This window comes from Poecilia reticulata, linkage group LG8 (assembly GCF_000633615.1).
Source record: "Poecilia reticulata strain Guanapo linkage group LG8, Guppy_female_1.0+MT, whole genome shotgun sequence".
Taxonomy (NCBI): domain Eukaryota; kingdom Metazoa; phylum Chordata; class Actinopteri; order Cyprinodontiformes; family Poeciliidae; genus Poecilia; species Poecilia reticulata.
In genome coordinates this window covers 5,141,792-5,160,900 of record NC_024338.1, presented here as the reverse complement: position 1 = coordinate 5,160,900, position 19,109 = coordinate 5,141,792, and the positions used below count along the sequence as shown (strand labels likewise).

General features: G+C 39.8%; 1 protein-coding gene across 1 annotated transcript in view; it reads right to left on the bottom strand.

Moving 5' to 3' along the window:
* LOC103468315 (neurabin-2-like) overlaps positions 1-14,837 on the bottom strand; it is a 30,032-nt gene extending 15,195 nt beyond the window's left edge. The window contains exons 1-5 of the mRNA XM_008415292.2: positions 14,641-14,837; positions 7,287-7,682; positions 6,999-7,207; positions 6,590-6,922; positions 5,845-6,513 (exon numbers count right to left, since the gene is read on the bottom strand). Of these exons, the coding sequence (XP_008413514.1) occupies positions 5,845-6,513; positions 6,590-6,922; positions 6,999-7,207; positions 7,287-7,596 (1,521 nt within the window). The 5' untranslated portion in view covers positions 7,597-7,682; positions 14,641-14,837. The remainder of the gene's footprint in view (positions 1-5,844; positions 6,514-6,589; positions 6,923-6,998; positions 7,208-7,286; positions 7,683-14,640) is intronic.
* Positions 14,838-19,109: the final 4,272 nt, after the last annotated feature.

The following is a 19,109-nucleotide window of genomic DNA, read 5'->3' as shown; positions in this document are numbered from 1 at the left end:
TATATATATACATAGAACAAGGACAAATCACACAAACATCTGAATTCCATAACCAGATAAGGTTTGTTGAATTCAGCAGAACTCACTAGTTGAACTTACATCAACTCTTAAGAAACTTTCAGCTTCTCCTTTTTGTGTTAAAATGTTGAAATAGGTAGACTATTGCTCTTGTTCCCATTTCATGAACATATGTTGAATTTCCATGTCAATGGTAGACAAAAATAAAACAAAACAAAAACAACAAATCCCACCAACATGTAGAATGTTTTCTCCCATGAGCAAATTGCTTCCACATTCTTGACGTCTGTCTGTGTAGTGATCCTGGACTCCCATGTTACTTAACTGCATGATGAAGGCCATAGCACACAATGTGGTTCCACATGAGACCGGATGGTCTTCAGTAAAACGCTGTGCTGTGTTTTTGTCCATGCAGTCTTACTGCAGCTGGCTGTGTTGTGACACAGGAGCGTGGGAAACCAAACCGGCATGGCAAACGAAATCCAGATCACAACATAAGTGGCTGGAATGTGCATGTTTAAATTGTTGCCTCCATACGTGTGACCTGTTTTAATAACTTACACTTTTAGCCTCTACCATCAGTCCAGTACTGGAAATACAACAGAAATACCAACAGAATTAGGAGTGAGTCATACAGTATTTGGTGGAGGAAGTGTTCAGGCACTGGCAGTCCTCTGGGTTATAATTTGCTTTTGTTAAAGAAGCATGGCACCAAGACAGAGGGCAGCTCTCTGGACACAGCTGAAGCCAGGTCCATTAAATTAAAAAGGGAAAGGATAAAATTTGATAGTTAGTCTTGGATCGATTAAGAACTTCAGGTTTGCGGTTCTAAAGCTGAATTGAATATCTGATCACTTTTTCCTCCCAGTTTTTACTGGGATTCAGAAGCCATATAGTTTAAGACTGTTTAAGACCATTTTGAATGAAATTTAAGACCTATTCGGCAACAGAAGTGTACAAAAGAAAATGTGAGCTTTTAAATAATAGTAATGGCAAGATTTCTTGCACAGAGCGAATGTAGCATCGTATGGGTTGGCAACGGAAGTGAGCCAGTGGCAAAGATGAACATCATCAAGCAAACCAGCGATAAAGTTACACACAAAAAGCTAGCTGACAAGGGGATGTTAGCAGCTAGTTAGCCGTAGCTCCCACCACCTCGAGTCACAAAACGCAAAGGAGATATCTATCTGTACGTGACTTAAACGTTTGTCTGACAGAAAATTTCAGGAGAAAAACAAACTATATAAACTACGCAAGATTAAATAATCCTGCTAACAAAATTTAAGACCAACTTACACGTTGACATAAATTTAAGACTTTTTAAAGTACTTAAATTTAAAATGTTGTTTTATCTACGCATAAAATAACATCAGAATCAATGTAGCGGAGCAACACAGAACATGCCTTTTTATTGCAAACATTTTTCCTCTTAGCGGTTTGTGCTTCTTTCTACACCGAGCAGATCAGCAGGAATCAGAAACGTTAGCTTATCAGCTCCGTTAAAAGCGCACACCAGGTGGGTTTTCATTCAAACAAAGCTACATTCTGTGATTCTTATCTATCATAGTGTGCGTATGTGTGTGTGTGAGTGAGCGTGTACGTGTTGCCCTTCTTTTTTCCAAGGAAAACAAACAAATTCAACCACATTCCAACTGCCGCCGACACACACACAGAGGTAGTCCTGTGTACATCCGAGTGCAAACACATTCGGTGCRTCTGAATTTAGGTGAGATGAAGAATGTCAGGGCGGGGGACCTGACGGGCGTTTCTCAGCCTGTCGCGACCTTCCACTGGCTGCTGAGTTTGTGTGTGACAGTGCAAAGTCTGCTGAGTCTCCTGAAAAGTATAGTAGTCACATGACGTTACAATATAGCAGGAAATTTTACAACAGGATGTTCAGCTGAAGAAGGTTGCAGTCTTGCAAAGCTCTCCGGGGGCGGGTGGGGGGTGTGAGGGGGAGAGATTTGAGCTCTCAACACATATTATCAGAACTGCAATTAACAACCAGCTTTGAGACGTAATTACAGCGAACAAGCCCAGGCTGTGAATCTCCTGGGTGTCTCTGGAAGGAGAATATTTCTCTGACTGTGGCTGCAAACCTCAAGAAGGGGTTTCTCCTTCTGCGCTAGTTCTTCCACACACATCTGGTTTAGAGATAAAAATCTGGCTTAAGGTACCTGGCAAAAGTATTTATACAACATTTTTGCATTTTTTTTAACACTACAGCCACAAACTTCAATATATTTTCTTGGTGGGATTTCAAGCGGAAGTAAAGTTGTGCAGAAATGTGAGGTTGGGGGAAATTGTGCACGATTTTCAAAATCTTTACAAATTAAAACTTGAAAGTTGTGGGTTGTTTTTTTTATTCAACCACACAAACACCTAAAGGTCAGAAGTTTGATGATATATCAAACTTAAATAAAAGTGATTAGGCCTGTCACTATAACAGTTATTGCGATAAATGATAAGAGTGTTCTGAGACCATCTTCAACTAATATGATGGTAATAATAATGCAAAGATTAATGACCTTTAAATTCCAATGAACATTAACACTGGAACTGGAAGACATCTTAAATATCCAACATAAATAAACAAAGCAAGTAAAGTGGATACTGAAGTCTCTGTAAACTAGTTGAGACCAACCAGACTGAAGGTTTTTGTCATCCAGACATGAGAAAAACAATCATGCAAATGGAAATTATGGAGTTCATTTTAATTTATCATGCAATTAATTAATTTATTAGGTGTTACGACAGGCCACCCTAACCTGATACTGACCATTTGTTTACTTGGTATCAGATAAAGACCCCCAAACAGCAGTGAAAGACATTTAACTGTTAACCCATACAAATATTACATGCTCTGATCTCATTGCGTGGGCCTATGTAATGGTATTGTATCCATGTCAATTTCCTTTAATCATATGATAATTAAATAATTATTATATGCAGCTGAATCACCAAACAAAAGTAAATTCCAACATATATGAAAACATGAAAAAGCAGGTCAAGATTTCAAGCCCATCATTGTAGAACGTAAAAGCTGATCATTACGACTCATAATGTTTTGTAAGTTCTCAAACCTTTATCAGCTATGATGGTATCAACATTAAAATCTAGAAAACTTTTTTTCCCCCCCTCCACTGCACACTTTTATTGAAGAGTACATTCAAACAAATGTGAGGCTTTTTCTGTCCTCTGTAAGAAATAAAAATCAGAGATTTGTGTTTCATACGAAGGACCTGCAGCATGTAGCGGTTTGAACCTTTAAACTGCGGCAGCTACCGCCGCCGCTTCAGGCCATTTCTTTACCTTAAGCTGCCCGAGGCAACACAACACAGATGAGCGGCTAAACATTTGGTCAAGAAAATGAAAAAGAAAATCCCTCTTGACATGAAAAATTTCTACAACCATCATCTTAAAACAGCAAGCTAAGCTAAATCTGATCCTCCTAATCAATGCACGTTATTTAGCCTCCCATGTTCTCAAGTTATATTCAACCGAAACACTTTCTAATCTCTCACTCTGACAAGCCGTTAAATGCTCTGCATAACAGAGGAAGTATGCTGGTAATATTATGACTATCTGTGCGAGCAGAGACATGTTTCACAACGCTCAGTGGCAAGCTAGCTCACTGCTGCAGTCCTGGTACAAACAAGTAGAGTAGAGTTGGAACAACAACAAAAAAAAGCTTTAAAAAAATCTAAAGTTTGGACCGGTAAACTTGTTCATTTTAAAAGAGTAGAGGAAGTGTTCAGCTAGCTGACTGGTAACACACATCAAAGCCCACATTCATGTACACGTAGCCCTAGCATCAACTCCAGTTAGCAGGAAATAATGTGGTGAAACAAAAATGCCCCCAGGTACTTCTGGTTTGTTTTAGAACATGTATTTCTTGTAGAAAAGTTGTTACCTGACTCTGAATTGATGCAACTCTAACCTGAAGTGTATAAAGCAAGACAATATTGTGTTTATTTTGTTTATTAAACTGAGAAGAAGCACAAATAAAAAAAATAAAAAAAGCATGACTCAGCAGCCTGCAGAACCACCTTCTGTGTCAGTAATGTGAGGTAGTTATTGTCTCCGTTATGCTAGAAGATCTTCGTATCTCTTCTTTTCTAAGCAACGTTCAGTTTCACAACATTTATTTCTACACAGTTTTTCCGTTGAGTCCGAGGAGTCTGGGTTTTTCTTTTTCAGTCATCCTGCTCTACCGTCCCACTGAATGACCCAGTTTGGGCCGAGCTTTAACTTTCAGACATGGTCTTGACATACAGGAAATTTGTGGTCAACTAAATAACGGCAAGGGCTTCAAAATGAGCCCACAGCATGAGTCCTCCACCACCGTGCATTGTGTTTGTGCCGACATGCTTCGTTTGGTTTTTCCAAACGTGAAGCTGTGTACTTTGGTCAAATATAAGATAATAATTCTGCTCTCATCTTTCCAAAGGACATCTTAGTTCATTCAGATCATGGCTCTAACTGGATGCAAATAAGTGTCAGGACTATCTTTAATGTCATACATATATGGGACAGAGACGTGGGTGATTTTTTTCCCCGTCTGACTGTGGCTCAATAATTTTATTGTGCAGAAATGTCAAGGGATAACAGAACGGCTTCATGGAGCCACTTTTAATAAGTTCAAGCCTCGTAGCGTAAACGTGGGAATGAAAAATGACAATGATGATGTTCTTTTAGACAAGACTTCAGCCAGCTTGACCTGCACAAATGCAAAATCTTCTCAAGCACTTTGGTCTAGTTTCTAGTGCCACAATATCTCAGTTGCTTGAAATAAGACAAAACCAACTTATAACTAAATTCCTACAGGAAAATGTCTTGTTCCACTGGCAGATTGTTTCATGTATAACTAGTATTTTTTTCCTCAGTGTTATGGCATTATTGACTTAAAACAAGCTGCTACACCTTGCTGGAAAGTTACTTGTTTTGTCTTATTTCAAGTGATAAGATATTTTCAGTAGAAACTGGACACTCTAATCCTTGATCCAGTATGACTTCACAAACCCAAGTCATACTGCTAGGTTTTGCTCTTGGCAATACTTGCACTGTTTTTCAAGTTGTTCATTTCATAAATTTTTGAAATGAGCATTAATTTTGCTCATTTTCAAAATTAATGTTTGCTTGTGAGCAAACATTCATTAAGAAATGCTATGTTATTGCATTTTTGGCATTATTTAAAAAAATAGCTGAATAATTTGTTTATTTGTATTTTTTAATATTGTATAAGCTGAGATGGCTTAATGAAAAATCTGCATAATGTACAAATTTAGTTTATCCAATCAACTGGTTAATCATCAGAATTATTCAGTTAATTCTGATGATCAGTTGATCATACTTTTCCAGAGTACATTTCAGAACCCCCCTTTACCACTATTACATGTGCAAGTCAGTTGCGTTATGTCTCTGTCAACTTTGGACATCTACAGACTCAAAGATTTGCTGCTTTTTCAAACTGGAGAGCATTTGTGAGCATCAATCTTTAAGGCTTGCGACAGACTGGCCTGGACTTTGACTGGGACATTCTAACAGATAATATTTGATCCGTTCCGCTGTAGCTCAGATGGAGGGTGAACCTCATCCCTGTCTAAAGTCTGCTGCAGCCTCCAACGCCTTTTCTTGCTCCATCCATCTTTCCATAAACTTTAAACAGCTTTCCTGTCCGCAAGGTTTGAAGTTGAGCCATACTGTTTCAACATTCTCCCTGACCTGTTTACCCAAAGTTCAGCATCTTCTAACATTTAAAATTTACGTTTTAATGACCTGGAAGGTAGAGACTGGAGGACTGCAAGCCAGCAAACACTGACTGACCTTGATTGGGTCTGTGCTGAAGCAAATCTTTCTGCTGGGCGGTGGGGCCTCCTCTTCTTCGGGGAGACCGGGCATCTCAGAGCAACTGCTCTCCGGCTGATATGCCTCCTCATCTTCTTCGTCATCCTCGTCGTCCAGCTGGCTTCCCCCTGAATCTTCCTCGCCGATTCCGCTGTAAGCACTGATTTCTACGAGATCTCCCTCTGAGTAATCCTCCCTGCGCGAGCCGTCCTCGTCGTTCTCGTCTTCTTCTGCTTCCCTCCATTCAGAGTCTTCTCTCTCGCCGGAGGAAGGCGGAGGTTCTTTCTCCCGATTTTCTAGTGAAGCGTGAACCTCGGCCTGGACCAACGTCCCTCCGGTTGCCTCATTGGACACGTCCTTTTCTTTGGCCTGGGACTCCACCATAGTTAAATCCGTGTCTTCGCTTCCTTCCACCTGGGACTCAGGTTTTGCCTCGAATGAGGCAGACGTTACAGTCACTGTAATCGAAGGCGTTGATGAGTTTAAGTAGTGGTCTAATGACAGTCCGAACCCATCGTTTTCTTGGCATGTAGCCTGTCCTGCAGCGCTCCTTTGTACAGAACCTTCTGCTTCCAGTGGCAGAGCTGTTGTGGTGTTTGTTGTTTCTGCTGTTATCTCCTTTTTGGTCTCCTTACCAACAGAATGTGCCTTTGAATGCAAGAAAGATCTGTTTTAACTCAGTTAATTCACAGGGTTTTTTATGCAAGTGTTCAACACTTTTTACCTTTTTTTCAGCTGCATCTCCTTTAGTTGGAGGTTTGGGTTTTGGCGCTAAGGCAGGGGCTGACCGACGCTGGGGGAGGTAGAGGTTGTTTTGCACGTCGCCCTTTTCAAATGCCGCGCTGAGCTGGCTCACAGTGGGGCTGACCGCCTCACTCGGGCCAACCGAAGACGCAGCAGATGGAAGGGTAGCAGGACTGGGCGCTGGAGGATCGTCCAGTCGGTCTAGAGCTTCTGTTGACCCGTTAAAGCGGGCCACGACGTCTAGACGACCGTCCTGAAAGCCCGAAGCACGCTCCTTTTTCAGCAAAATGCGGTTGGTAGCGGCTTGCTTCTCCTGACAAAGAAACACCAATCAGTATCAAAACTCAGGGCAGACGGATTAGAGGAAGCCGACATATTGAGGAACTTACCTGTAGAGTTCGTTGTTCAAATATTCGCCTGGTCTCCTGAAGTTTGGACAAACCAAAAGAGGAGTTTCCACCTTCTGATCCTGTTTTAGAGTCAAACCTGTTGACTCTCTCTGAGACTGAATCTCCAAGTTTCAGCAAGGCGCTGTGGTTGACATTCTCGTTGAGACTTGAGGCCCTTGGAATCGATAATTTCAGTGCCTCTTCCTTACCTACAAATGACAAATAATTAACTAAACAAATAGTTTAAAACGACCCAATCAGGATGTACCCCTGAAGGAGCCTGCTTACCTAACATTTTGACACCATCCTCTTCATCACCTGGAGACTGCATCTGCATGAACATGTTCTTGATGCGGTGGACGTTGGACCCGTACCGCTTGCCCCTTCCAGTCGGGCGGGGGAGAAGGGGAGGTTTGGAGCCGGGGTTGGGAGCTCCGTTGGCGGCATTGTTGAGGTGGTCGGTGGCCTTCTTCAGAGCTGCCAGCCCCGCCTCGTAGGCATTGCGGTGAGGCGAGGGACTCCGCAGGTTGGAACCCCCGTTGTTCCCGCCAGAGGCCCCGTTGCCCCCTGTGGCCGATGGGGGTTCAGTCTTCATCATTTTTGGTAAATCAAAAGCCCCTGGGTGAACGGCAGATTAACAGGGATAAAGGGGGCCACATCCTGGTGCTGCTTTACGTTCGCCTCCTGTAAACAGAGCAATGATAGCTGTTGATATGTGTCAGGTGATTTTGCTGCGGGTCAGTTTGCCCCTTCGCTGTTTGGTATCTGGTATCTATACTTTGCCATTTTGTCCCCTCCATATTGTATTTCCTACTCATCTACCAACAACATTGTACCCAGGAAGTTATACTTGGGCTGGACAATAAATCAATAAGAATATACATTGCGATAGCAACGTGATCGGTATCGATAAATAATACATCTGACCCAGAACTCTGGATCAAATGTATTACTCTGATCCAGATCCACGCAGCATTCTGGGGAATGTAGGCAGAAGAAAGTCTTTAGCTGCTCAACCTCACGGTTGGTGGCATCAGCTAACTCACTCACTTTTTACGTTAGTGAGTCAGCAAGTTGAGTAACTCGTGGTTACCTAGCAACAACTAGTTGAGTAACTCGTGGTTACCTAGCAACAACCTGTTGAGTAACTTGTGGTTACCTAGCAACAACCTATTGAGTAACTTGCGTAGCAGCAGTTTAATTTAAAGTTTCGTGCCTCATAGCTGCTGGAGCAAAAACTATCAGATATTGAAAACAAAAATGAATCATTAATTACTGATATTGGCCAATACAGATTCTTATATCATGATTCGTTTCTCAGCCATATCCTCCAGTCCTAAGTTATGCCCTCGCAATCACTTCATTGTCAGAAATGTTAGTACATAATGAAGATCAAGCTTTATAGAAATGCTCAAATCTCTCAAATAATTTCACTTATTTACTGTTATCTGAAGACTGACACTTTATTCATCTATTTTGGTTCTGATCCCAGTTTGGATCAGTCAACTCTTTCAGAAAATGACGTCTGATAAGCTGAGAATATAAGGTTAGGGAATAGATTCATAGAAACACAACAACAGATGATAAGTTGGTTATAGAAAATAACTTCAAGCCATTTATTGTATAAAATGTTTTTTTTTTCTTTACGAGGATCAATACAATGACCAAAACCACAAGGGGATAAAATGGCAAAAGCGGCAAAAAGACCAACCCCTATTTGTTTTGTTAGAATGTTTCTAATGACAAAACACAATGCTTTACATTGTCATTTTTCATAAAACAAAAACAATAAAAACATCTATAAAGAACAATACTGAGGGTGCTCTAAACATGGCACAATTACAGCTGCCCCTGTCCTGTACACCATTTCTGAGCGACGGAGACAATCGGCTTGGATTCTTGGATGCATGTATGATGCATGAGATGTTAATCAAGGTTTTGAAAGTTACACCTTCAAAACCGTTAAGATTTTACGTCATACCGTATTTATGGCTAGAAGAGAAAATATCATAATTGTTTGCGGATTATGTGTAGATACAAAAAATGCAAAGTTGGCTGTTCAGAAATACTTTGGATTGCATAAAAAACGAACGGCCATGATGTGGAAACTAAGGTGCACCAGTCATCACTCTTAAAATGTTAATGCTGTATTCAGATGGCAGTTGGTCAGAAACCAGTGGCATAATATCTACATAATAACCTCCTGAAAGCTGACAGGGCAGATAGTCTGACTGCTCAACCTATGTCTTTTTATAACAATAGAGAACATTATTTTGAATGCAGTCATCAATTTCTTTTTACTTTTAGCTGCAGTAGACATAATAGACGCATTTCTGTTGTAGAGAACGGCAATGAAATTATGTCCTGTAATTTTGTTTTCATTTTTAGCAGAAATTGTGTCAAACTGATATATTCACTGAAGGTAAGAATCACATAATGAATGTGGACCAAATGTTTCAAAAGGTAATCTGTCAGACAAATACGTGGCTGCTTGTCATTGTGATAATCCTTTTACAAAATGTATATTCTGGAGACTCCGATGACCTTTTTAATAGTTAAAAGGATGAATCTAATTTTTTTAGCCGTGTCTGTGGGATTTGTGTGAAAAATCACAGCTGAGGTGTGAGGATTCATACCACCAGTGAGTCTACATTGGATATATAACATAAATTTGCTCCAAATTCGACATACTTAACAGGAACAGTGCCAAACAAGCACTGTCTGAGAGCTGTCCAAAAAACTGAACTGGTCTTGCAGGTTCACAATCAGTGGAGTGGAAATGGTGATGATGATGTCACCAATACAGACTGTATTTGGGTCATGTTTCATCACACTACCCAAAAAAAAACAAAAAAAAAAAACTTAAAAAGTCTTAAATTCATCTATCTAAAATTAAGGCCTTAATCAGTTTAAATTAGTTCTAAAAAGTGTGTTGATATTTAAATACGTTAACCACAGGTCTTACATTTTGTTGTGACTGGACTATTTTATCTTGTGTGTTCTCGTACATGTATTTTGTTTTTCTTATGGAACTTTCCTTTCAGGCATAAGTCTGAGTCATGCCCAGACATATTCTCTGTGTTCTGTACCTCAAGGTAGTTGGAACTACAGACAATTATTTGCTAATATCCTATTGGTACATAGCTACCTAGCTTTTTTAACTTATGTTGCTAACCCATACAAGGCTAAGTGCATTTTGTGCAAAGAAAAATTTTAAGCTTGGCACTACAGGGGTTATATGTAGCGTGAGAAGCATAGCACCACCTCCAAGAGCCACAAAGATTTAGCATTTTCAGTGCCTCATTGTAGTACATCAAGATCCCTCAACCTCCCCTATATTTACAGTTTTTTCTGTCTTAAAATTAATTCAAAGTGGCATGAAAATGACCTTAAGAAGTCTTTAATTGGACTTGCTGAAACTAGATATCTTGAGAAAGGTTGTGTGGAAAGTAAAGCCTGGTGGCCCGCCAGGCTTATAATACCCTGAACTGTGCTTTTGTAGCATCCTTTTTCAAGGTTATCATCTGTTACTGCTCAGTCTTTAGTTGTATTTACTGCGATCAAACTCATACAGGTGTATCTAAAGATGAATTGCAGAATAATAAACATGGCCAACCATGTTTGTATGCCAGCTCATTGTAAACATTGCTTAAAGGCGGTCTGGGGAATAGGAAGGAGTGTTTACGCTACTGTCTGGTCCCACAGCAGCTCCAGATGGCACTGCTGACACACATACACMCTGCAACTGCAGTCTTGTGACACTTTTTTTTGCCAAATAATGGATTCTTGCACACTGATCATGTGGAGCAAACATGATGCAAACAATCTTTACGTAGGCCTAGAGGAAAACACACACACACACAGAAAAACACACAAAGAAAAGCAAAGGGCTGCTCCGCAGCTCCTCGCCTCTTTCCTGTTATTGTTACCATGAAGCTGGTGGCTCCTGCTTTAGGTGAAAAACACGGGAGAACAAAAGCTGAATCCAGTAACCCCACCTCTGCGTGACTTTGGTGCATCTCTTCTTCATTGGTGAAGAAGAAACAACAAACTACAGCCGCAGTGCTCTCCCAAGAACAACTCCATCTGCCTCCTGCTGGGTTCCTAATCCCCTGCGGTTTGGAGCTGTTTCCTGCTATTCAGCCTGGATGATCACTCCTAATTGCATCTTCGTTTTTCTTCCTGTTTAAAGATGGAGACTTTTGCTGTTTGGTGAGAGGCAGCTAGCAGAAATGTATGTCTAGGCCCCAGTTGGGGGTAGCAGAACGTGTAGAACCCGTCCAAGGATTGATGCGGCTCTAAACGGAATTCTATTAGAACCTGCAGACTTCCTTCAGGAAGCCCCCGGGCCACGATTCAAACCCAGAACCTCCTTCCTACATGGCAACAGGCCAACCGACTGCGTCTCTGTGTCACCCCAGGTGTTACATTTTAGTTGTTAAAATATATTTTTTACTCACACACATTAGTTTGTAAATGTAATGCTCAATAATGGGAACATTCTCACAACACCAGCAACTTCATTTTGGTAACAAATCCTATCTAAACATTTTGATAACAACCTAACTAAAAATACTGGCTAAGTCAAACGGACATAAGTGTCATTCATTGTCAATAACTGCCTCGAGGTTAAAAAGTTTAGCTTGCTAGCAAGTTAGCTACTCTCTCTCTCAGAACACAGTAAGGATGACATGTTGTGTTATAACTTCATATGAACATAATTACAAAACCCTAATGAAAGTTTGGCTGGTTGAGACTTGTGGTTGAGAAAGTTGACTTGTTGCAGCAAGAATTTAAGATTGGATCTAGATTTAACTCTTTTAGTGACAGTCACTTGCTAGAAAGCTAAGCGAACAAACTTACTAAGTTCTTTATGAAATTCTTTCTTAATAAAATAAGTCAGGATCAAAAGATCAAAACATTTTTGTTTTGATCTTAGCTAGTGTAGCTTAGCTACCAAGCTAAGCTACACTAACCTTGTTGTTGTCAATCAACAGCACAACTTCAGTGGTGAAGAAAAAGGTTTTCATGTCACCTTGTTAGATTAAAATTTCACTACTTCACGAATGCTTTTCTTATTTTTATATCTTCACACAAAGAATAAAGCAACTTGCAAGTAAGTTTGATCTTAGCGCTTTTGCTAGACTATTTCTTAGCCACAAGCATTATGACAGTTCTTGACTTTTACCAAGTTGATATTGTCATTCCTAATAAAAAACATAAAATCATATCAGTGATCTGTCCTTGCTTCTTTAAGTTCTAATCTACACCAAAATAAGATGTTTTTTTCTTGTTGCAGTGATTGAACTTAACACAAACTAATATGTTTGATTGCAATTTAATCAGTTTTAATGACTACTATTCAACATCCTCCAAAAGGTATCTGTATGATGTATGGGGTTGTTTTACAAATTAATACATCAACTCAGTAAAAATTAAGAAATCCAAGAAGAATGGTAGAAAAAGTACTTGTGCTGGAGCGAGAATATAAGTTTAGATCCAGCTTTACCTAATTAAGCGACAGTGCTAACGCTAAACTCAAACATACTGGCAGGCTGAGCCTCTTAACCATGAGTCACTAGCTGCCAACGAACCACACATCTTAGCTGTGGTTGTCAAGGAAAACATTTTACACGCCAGCTTGTTTACTAGTGATGTTTTATGCCCTTAACCACAACCCACTCATAGTTGCTGTTTTTTTTTTACATGCTATAAAGTTAAATACTAACCAGACCAGATAAATTATATGGTCGGGATGTAACTCTGTAAAGTTACATTACTTCAAGTTACATGGTTGAGTGAGCACATTTTATAAGTGGGTTTGAATCTAACTAACTAGTTTTCTTTAGCTATTTTTTATAATGTATCTTCCTAAATATCCATTAAAATAGAATTTCTATAAACCGCTGCACCAATTTCAGTGATTAAATTCAAAACTGCTTTGTCAATTAACTGGGCGGCAGTTTAACTAATGCTAACTTGTGGGGAAAGGAATCAAGTACTAGCTTTCTTTCAGTAACAGGTGGGGGTGGGGGTATGTTCACTTTTACGATTTTTACTGGAATCACATCAAAACACCGCAACAAAATCTTTTGTAAAAAAAAAAAAGGACAAGATGAAAAACTGTAGCGGTTGAGATTTATTTTAGTTGCTCTGATACAAATAAGACACGGGTTGCTTTTACTTCCTCTTTGTGATATTATCCGTTTATCCTGCAGTACCTATTGCAAATGCAAGTGGATGCAATTATGCAAATTTGGCAATTACATCAGTTAGCAACTTTTACAGCAGCTATTAGCTATTTTTCCTACTGAGCAGTGTGCCACACTGGGGCTGAAGGCCTGAAGCAGCTACTTAGTTCCCTTATGCCTTGGGCTGGCTCTGATTATGTGCTTAAACCTGTTTATTACATGCCGTAAAAGCTGCAGTAAAAACCCTGCCTCTGTCCCAGCACTTCCCTTTAATCAGTTCTTTCTGCTCTAGCGACTTCTGTAATATAAATCCATGGATTCCAGTGCATTAGATTCTCTCGTATAGCATCTGATATCAGAGGATCCCGGCCTCCTCCAGCAGATGCCACGCGCACCGGGTGCAAGTCACTTCAACACATCATCTTCCTCATCTTTCCCTACCTAATCTCTTCTGTCCTCCTCATCAAACATTTGGCAACATCCCAAACACACACACACACACACACAGAGAGAGAAACACACGCATGTGCATCTGACCGGTCACATCTGTCTGCTTGCATCAGCAGCTCCGGTCACATCAGTGTTGTGTGTTTTTCTCTCCTGAGTGATGCCCGCACAGCATCTCCCCATCACTGCTCGTCTGCGTGCGTCACAAACACGCAGCGTCCAACAGAAGGCGCATTATAGTAAACACAATGAGTCCGTCTATTCCCACGACAATCCCCGCATCTGTGCAGGAGACACCCGGGCCTGGACTGGTGCGGCTGGGAGGAAGCTGCCGCTGCTGCCGCTGGTCAGGATGTTTGTAGAGGCACTTCTTTATTTATATGCACATACGAATATTTTCCCGACTGTGCATAATATATTTGTTACTTTCAGTTACATCGCTAAATATGTGTGTAGAAAGATAGAAAATATATATTTTTTATTTTGTAGTTCAATTTTGATTTTAATTCGATCATTTTAATACTTATCATTTCATCCGAATGGATCAAGAAACGATGTCGGGTTAATCTACATCAGGTCTGACATCCTCAGTGACAACCGTCTCTGCTGGGGAGGCTAAAAATGTCAAATTGCTGATTTTCATAATGGAGTTTGGCGGGGGCGCGTTTGTTCAGGCGAGCGGACGTTCCGGATGTTCGCTCGCGCTGTGATTTTTCGGTCCGCCCGGTTCGGACACGAGCAGCGTAGGCCCGGCCAGAGCTGCGGCCGAATAATTCGGTGTCACCGGCTGCTTTGGGAGCCGGAGGCAGACGGTCAGCAGGCCCCGCTGGGTGTCTGCTGCTGAGCTACTGCGCTGTTTCCTTCCTGCAGCTTCCCCCCTCCGTCACCTCCACCCTCCCCTTCTGCCGCGGACAAACAGCACATTTAAAAAGCGGGACGAAAAAAAGAAAAAAGAAAAGAAAAACACCGAGCCGGAAAGTGACCCGTTCCGCCGCAAGTCATACCTGGTAATCCAGTTAGTTGGAGCAAACCCGGTGTCCGTTATGATCTGGAGCGGAGACAGCCCATTGTCCTGCTGTTGTCGCTGATTCCTCCTGTGAGTGCCTGCCTCCTCGCTGCTCCTCCTCCTCCTTTCGCTCATCATCTGTTTTCCTCCATCCCTTTCTCCCCACCTCGCATTTCCCTCCTCCTTTCTCCTTCTTGATCAGGGGCGCCTCCACAAAGTTCTCAAAGAACTGGCCAGATGGCGGACACTAATTATAATCTTGGTCTGGCACCAGGGCCCGTCCAAAATTGTTTGAGGGCGGAAGTGGAATCGAAATTGGGGCCCCAAGTTCACCTCAACCGCTGCTATTTTTACATAAATGGCAACCAGCCTGCCTCACAAATAGAAAATTATAAGACAATTAAACATTTTTGAATGTAATAATTATTGGTCTATTCTAGATAAATTCAATTCAATTAAAAATACTTAATTGATCCCAATGGGAAATTAATTAATAGAATTCAATTGAATACATCTTAAAAAATATATACATATTTTTAAATTCTAAGACTTTTTTTTCCTCATATAAAGATCAACTTCCACTAAGTCAGTTTTAAAGACTCTATAATCAGAACAAGGGTCTCCAACCTGAGGCTCCGGAGCCAACAAATGTTTTTAGATACAGATATAATAACAAATGCGGGTTTTTATTATTAATCTTTTCTTCATGGAATAATTGCAATGAATTTCCACAACAGTTGATGAATAGATCTGTGTTTTGGTGTGATTTAAAAAATATATTCTTATGTGTGTCTGTCAAAAATAGAAATAAATCTGTGGTTCTTTAAAAATGACAACAAAATTATCATAGTGGATATGTTTTTGCCAACTAGTTATGTAACATTTGTAGCTCTAATGAATTTTATTTCACCACATGGAGGGTGAAAGGGCTCTTTGGATTGTAAGGTTGCCTGAATACAGTTCACAGTATTCACTAAATAAACAGCAAACATATTACATTTTTTATTTTTTTTATTTTTATTTTTTCTGCGTTACTCATTTGGTCCAGCAGTTGCATTTGCTACAGAGATATATAAAAAACAGCTTAACTTGCTTTTGGCTTGGACCGACTCTGGTGGCACAAAGAAACTCCCATCTGTAACAGAATTTAGGGAATTTTATTAAAGAATTCTGGTTAGGATTTCATTTAAACCTGTTTCAATGTGTTTTTATGTGACATGCTGGATGATTCCATCAGAAACGTCCTCGGTCGAAGACGTAGAATTTTAAAGCTTGGATCCTTTTAGTGCAACTTCTCTGAATATTATGACTTTATTCTCGTAATTTAGTTTTCTTTTCTTAGTATGGCCCTGTAGCTCCGTCGGCTGCCTGACCTTTTATTGCTTTGCAGCAGAAGATAGACGGATGCGAACCGTTTGTTTTAAAGGCTGCAGCAGTGTTTCAGCGCCATCTGCTGGCCGAATACATGAAGCGCTGTTCGAGTTCAGTTCGACGGGTGAGAAGTGCAAATATGAAAGTAAATGCGGACAGAAGGCAGCCTGAAGATTCCGCCTCCTGCAGTCTGAAGTCAGGGCCAAGAGCCAAAGCAGAGCAGCTGGCCCCTCACCGTCCAGACAAAGGGCCGGGGCCCCTCATCGGGTCGAGTGTTCTGGAAGAAAGAAAGAAAAAAAAAAGAGGGAAATGATAAAATGTTACAATTAGTTTAACACAGGCAGGAAATGGACTGTACATGTTAATCAACGTAATAATGTTCATTGCAAAAACATGAAAGTAATCGGAATCGAATTTATACAGCAAATGTCTTTTTTTCTTTTTAATTCTTCATACATTCCCAGATTTTTTTTTTTTTTTTTTAAATTGGCATATTAATATAAAAATCGTAATAAAAATGTACCAGCAGAGACTTACAGGCTGCCCTGGTACAACATCTCATGTGGGCACTTTCATATAATTATTATGTTTCAGTGATTTATTTAACCGCTTAAAGCTGTAGTAATCAAATGTGGCCAGAGGAGGGCAGCACACTGACGTTTTTCCCAAGTGGTGAGGCCGAGCAAAATCTCCATCCATCCCGTCTCTGTCTGTTTATCCCTGCGGGCTCTGGGGAAAAGTCCGGGGGCTTTTGGCGCCCTCCAGCGGTCAGGTGGAGTACACCCTGGAAGGGAAGGGTTTTAAGAGAGCCCAGTGTCCCTGTAAAACTGGTCCTGTTAAGAAGAAATAATACTAACTGAATTTAATGTGGCACAGAAACCATAACTAATAGGACCCTTGAACTGATTTCATTTTTCATCTTCACAGTTTTACTTTAAAGCGGCAGTCTGGATCTGTGTGTGAATGCAGTTTTGTGTGTGTGTGTACCAGGTGACTTTTGTGTACTTTTTCAACATTTATAGGCGTAGGGGAAGATTTATTTTATTTTTAAGGTTTACAAATCCAGTATTACACACGCACAGATATTTTTACGCACAAACAATTTTTAAATTAACCCTTTGAAAAACTGTTTTCTTTTACCTCCATGGGAACCGATTTGATTAAAAACCCAAGAAAGAAACACAAAAGGAGTGGCAGACACATTCTTCTCTTTTATTAAAACAGTTTCTTCACATGTTCACAAGAAGAATTTAGTTATACAAATACAAAGTTTTATCGAAATATTTAACTGAGACACAAACGCATAGATAGATGATATCGGCATTGTAAATTGACATGCTAAATTCTGATATTTGTCTGTTAATGTGAAGTCATGATTAAAAACTGCACCTCTTGATTGAATTCATTAATTTTCTTTTTTATACCTGCTGTAAGATGTTTTAAACAGTGTAAACACCAATGTTTACACTGTTTTTCAATGCTTCCATGCAATGCATGTAAGGCACCTATTACTCTACACCTATAATTAATTTGGTGTTAAGAGATAAGCGTTTTCCACTGGTAACGAACTGCCAGGAAGTATAAATCTGATTTTTACTTTTGTATTGAATGTGTTTTTTACAATATATTTACCACTAATAACAAACAAACAAACAAACAAACAAGCAAACAAACAAACAAACAAACAAACAAACAAACAAACAAACACTTTTCTGCAAAATTCACCAACTGCACAATTTTTGTTAAATAGTGTAAGTTGAGTAGTATTTCAAAACAGCAGAAGAAATCATGTTTTTTTTAACAATAACAATTTTTGTTGCTAACCTGTTGCTAAGAGATGAGTGTGTTTACTGGTAACCAAGTGCCACGAAGTGAACATCAGATATTTTACTTTTGCAAAATTTGGCAAACGGTAAATGTCTTGTATCTAATCAGGTAAGCATTATTTCGAAAGAGCTTATGTTTTATAAACTATAAAGCTTATTAATTTGGTTTTAAGAGATAAGCGTTTTCTACTGCTAACAAACTGCCACGAAGTATAAATTGAGATTTTTACTTTTGTGTTGAATGTGTGTATTTTTGTTGCTAACCTGTTGATCTGTTGCTAAGAGATGATTGTGTTTTCTGGTAACCAAGTTCCATAAAGTTCCACAAGTAAACATCTGATTTTCACTTTTGCAAAATTTACCAATTTACCAATCTTGTGTCTAAGCAGATAAGCAGTATTTTGAAAGAGCTTATGTTTTATAAACAATATTACTTATTATTAATTTGGTGTTAAGAGATAAGCAGTTTTTTTCTGGTAACGAACTGCCGCAAAGTATAAATCAAGATTTTTACTTTTGTGTTGAATGTGTGTTTAATATATTTACCACTAATTTACCTCTAATAAAAATTTATTGCTTGCCTGGCTATTTTTCCGGCCAGCGAACCATTCCGCCACCCAGTGGTCGTTTTTCAGATCACATAACTCAAAAATGCACAATATGTCTATAAACAATTTTAGGATTTTATAAGGAAGTGCTGAGATATACCGTTTTCAGTGAGAAACTATTAAAGTAGCGGTTCTCAACGTGGGCGGTACCGCCTCCCAGGAGGCGTTCAGAGGACGGCAGGGGGCGCTGGCGGACATTTTTACAAAAGGGGGGCGCCGATCTATGTTTTCGCATCCACCTGAATAATGTGTAGTTGCGCCACTGTGGTCCGGTATGAAACGGGGGTGATAGAACAACACAACACTTTTATATTTCAATAATCATAATACCGAAATTGTTTCCGTTGTTTTAAAAGGTTTATGTCAGTCTGCCTTTTCCCCATCGATTCGCTTCGCGACCGCCCTGCACCTTAGGGGCTTAAAAAAAAAAAAAAAAAAGACGCGCACATTGTGCAAAACTCTGAAACAGGTGAAGCAGGACATAAAACGGAGCGACGAACTAGATGTGAATTATGGCATAAAAACAGAGAATCCGATGCTGAACAGTGAAAAAATCAATACATGATGTGAAACACATGACGATTATGTGATGATGAGTGAAAATTACTGATGGTCAATAAATGATCAAATAAATTTAGCAACAGGAAAGAAACTAAAGTGGA